Source organism: Plectropomus leopardus, unplaced genomic scaffold (genome assembly GCF_008729295.1).
Source record: "Plectropomus leopardus isolate mb unplaced genomic scaffold, YSFRI_Pleo_2.0 unplaced_scaffold18895, whole genome shotgun sequence".
In the NCBI taxonomy this organism is placed as follows: Eukaryota; Metazoa; Chordata; class Actinopteri; order Perciformes; family Serranidae; genus Plectropomus; species Plectropomus leopardus.
Window position 1 is genome coordinate 1 of NW_024620380.1, and position 2,685 is coordinate 2,685.

The following is a 2,685-nucleotide window of genomic DNA, read 5'->3' on the forward strand; positions in this document are numbered from 1 at the left end:
TTAGCTTAGGTTGTACAGATTTTAGGGATATAAAGCATTTGAAGATATTCCAAGAAATGACATCACAATCAGCAAAAATACCAATGTAGGATCTGGCAGACAATTTCTAATGCAAAGTTCAAAGGGTTAGGAATCAGTGCAGTGCAAGAAGGAATGTCAATGGCAAAATATAAAACAACTGTACATAAAACTGATTTTTTTCATGGTCATTGGCTGACACAGATGTGATTCGTCTCAATCTCATGTGTCTGTAAAGTGTTTTTTTTTTTTTTTCTAGATGCATTTTTTTCCTTGCATTTGTCCTAATTTATAACTGCAGTAAACACTGCACTCAGAGGGACGTCTTTGATGTTTAAAATTTACATTTTTTATGGAAATCTTGTAAAAACTGATGAAGAATAAACCTCAAAGCGCCTCCAACTTATTATCCATATATGCAATGCTGTACATCCTCATTAAGGTGCATTATCATCAAGTCATGAGGCATGTAGATGATGACAGAGAACGGCCTTTGTCTTGCCAAACTGTTCACTCATAACAAGTCTAAATTCTGATTTGATCATATGGTCAGTTAAAGGCAGAATAAAGTATAAAATATATTATTCTATAAGTACAACAATTTAATCAGTGTATAATTATGACTGTAGCTTTCTGGATGTGGGCAGTGCACCAAGGCAAAAAAAGGGTTGGAATAAGATGTGATGACAAAACAAAAAGATTTTCATACATGTAATGCATTATGAAAAGCCCTCCAACCATGACACAGTTAAAAAAAGAATGAAGTTGTTAAGTGTGTCTAGACATCAGAAGCCTGCATGGATGAGAAAATGCATAAAACGGGCTGACACTGCCCCCTGTTGCAGCATACAAGAACAACCTCATGATCATGTCACAATAAAAACAGTTCTGGTTTTCTTGTCTGTGCCCTCTCATAAAAAAATGATAATGTGGAATAGTGTGGAATATGCAAAGAAGACCTCAGGTTTTGAAAATCAACTTTATTACTTATATATGTGATTAATGAACATTAGTAGTATAATATGGGTAAATTCCTGTCGAAAAAAACATGGTACAACCTTGATGATTGAGCTTTTTATTGTCTTATACCAAAACCCCTGTGGTGAAAGACACGGCCATGCTCCATATGATCACAGCGCCCCCAGCATTAGGGAGGGTACCGCTGTTGAAGGTCTTGTCGTGAACATATGTGATGATGGAGAGAGCTCCTGTGTAGGCCTCCTCGCAGGCCGGCTGGATCTGCTCCTCTGGAAGCAAATGGCTGAACTCACCTGGAGGACCATTAAAGCAACAATTGTCACCAAGTGAATGCCAGTGCCTTATGTTTGACTGGTGACTAGGCAGAGTGCATGTTACTGAGCTTACCTGTGTCTCTCAGCTCAAAGGTATAAGAGAATGGGATGCCACTGAGACGAGCCCAGTCGCGGCTTGAGCCTGAGTTTGGATCTGGAGGGTCAACAAAAGGCGATATGAATTTTAATTTGTCATGGCTATTTGTTTCACTGTATACTTTTTTTTTTTTCATTTTAGGCTTCTGGGGATAAGAGCATCACAGTGACTCGTCAGAGCGCAGATCAGATCGTGTGTAAACTCCAGCTATTCAGAAAATGAATTAGTTTGGAGTGTGAGCGTTTGAGTCTTACAGAGGATTTGTGGAGATGTTCCTACAGTGTAGTCCATCCCATGTACCTTCTTCATCTCTGCTGCTGCTGCCTCACCCACTGATACCTGCACAGTTCACAAAAAGTTTAAAAATACAAATTGTTTTGTAAACACAGTAGTCATACTCTTTTTTAAAAGACAATCTTATTTTACAATTAAATTTGCCAATTAACTGATGTGCATTGAAAAGTACAGTTGACATTTTGAACTCTACAACAGTCTGGTTTTATTTTTTTTGTTATCTGTTTTGGTCATTAAAAGAAATGCACAAAAGACAGAATCAATAATAGAATTTGGTATGTATCTGCAACTGTATATACATGTATAAGGTGATTCATGTGTAAGGACATTCATTGTCCATTTCATGAAAAAGACAAATATACAAGTTTTGAAGGAGTACATTAATTTGAACAAGCTTTCTCAAGTTAAAAAGCAGCACACAGAGGCCTCCAGTTATTTTTTAAATACTTTTGTGGGGGGGGGGGGGGGGGGGGGCAGTGATTGTCCTATAAACCTTTAGCTGACATTTACTAAAAGCTGTGTATGTTTTATAAAGGTTTAACTGCTTATGTCTCTGTTATACAAATCACACACACTCACCAGTTCATTGTAGTTTGGTGCAGAGATCTCAGGGTGGCCATATGGCAGCAGTATAAGCTGCCCAGCAGAGTGGATTGTGAGGAAACACAGAGTCTGGTTAAACATCCTACCTAAATACAAACAGAATGAACATGTGATTAACACCAGGATAAAGTAACAATGCTAACTTAGCATTGCTAAAAGATAGAACTCCTAAGTGCATGTAAACTAAAAGCAAAGCATTTATTTAAAAGCAGTTATTTAAACGTGTGTGTGTATACATATATATATATCTTTTGTGTTGCACTTCTGTGGGCTGTAATAGCATTATTTCATCTTTCTTTTTGCAGATACATAATAAAAATGACAAATGTATTGAATCTTGATTCAGCTTCATGAACATACCCGTGTAGTAGTAATAATAAT

At 37.1% G+C, this 2,685-nt stretch overlaps 1 protein-coding gene across 1 annotated transcript; it reads right to left on the reverse strand.

The window, feature by feature from the left end:
* Positions 1–1,101: 1,101 nt before the first annotated feature.
* On the reverse strand, positions 1,102–2,390 carry LOC121965173 (carboxypeptidase O-like; the record flags this gene model as incomplete). Its single annotated transcript, XM_042515332.1, has 4 exons — positions 1,102–1,289; positions 1,384–1,464; positions 1,662–1,746; positions 2,281–2,390. Coding segments are annotated over 4 exons (464 nt in total), but the record flags the coding sequence as incomplete, so codon positions are not given.
* Between the last annotated feature and the right edge of the window lie 295 nt (positions 2,391–2,685).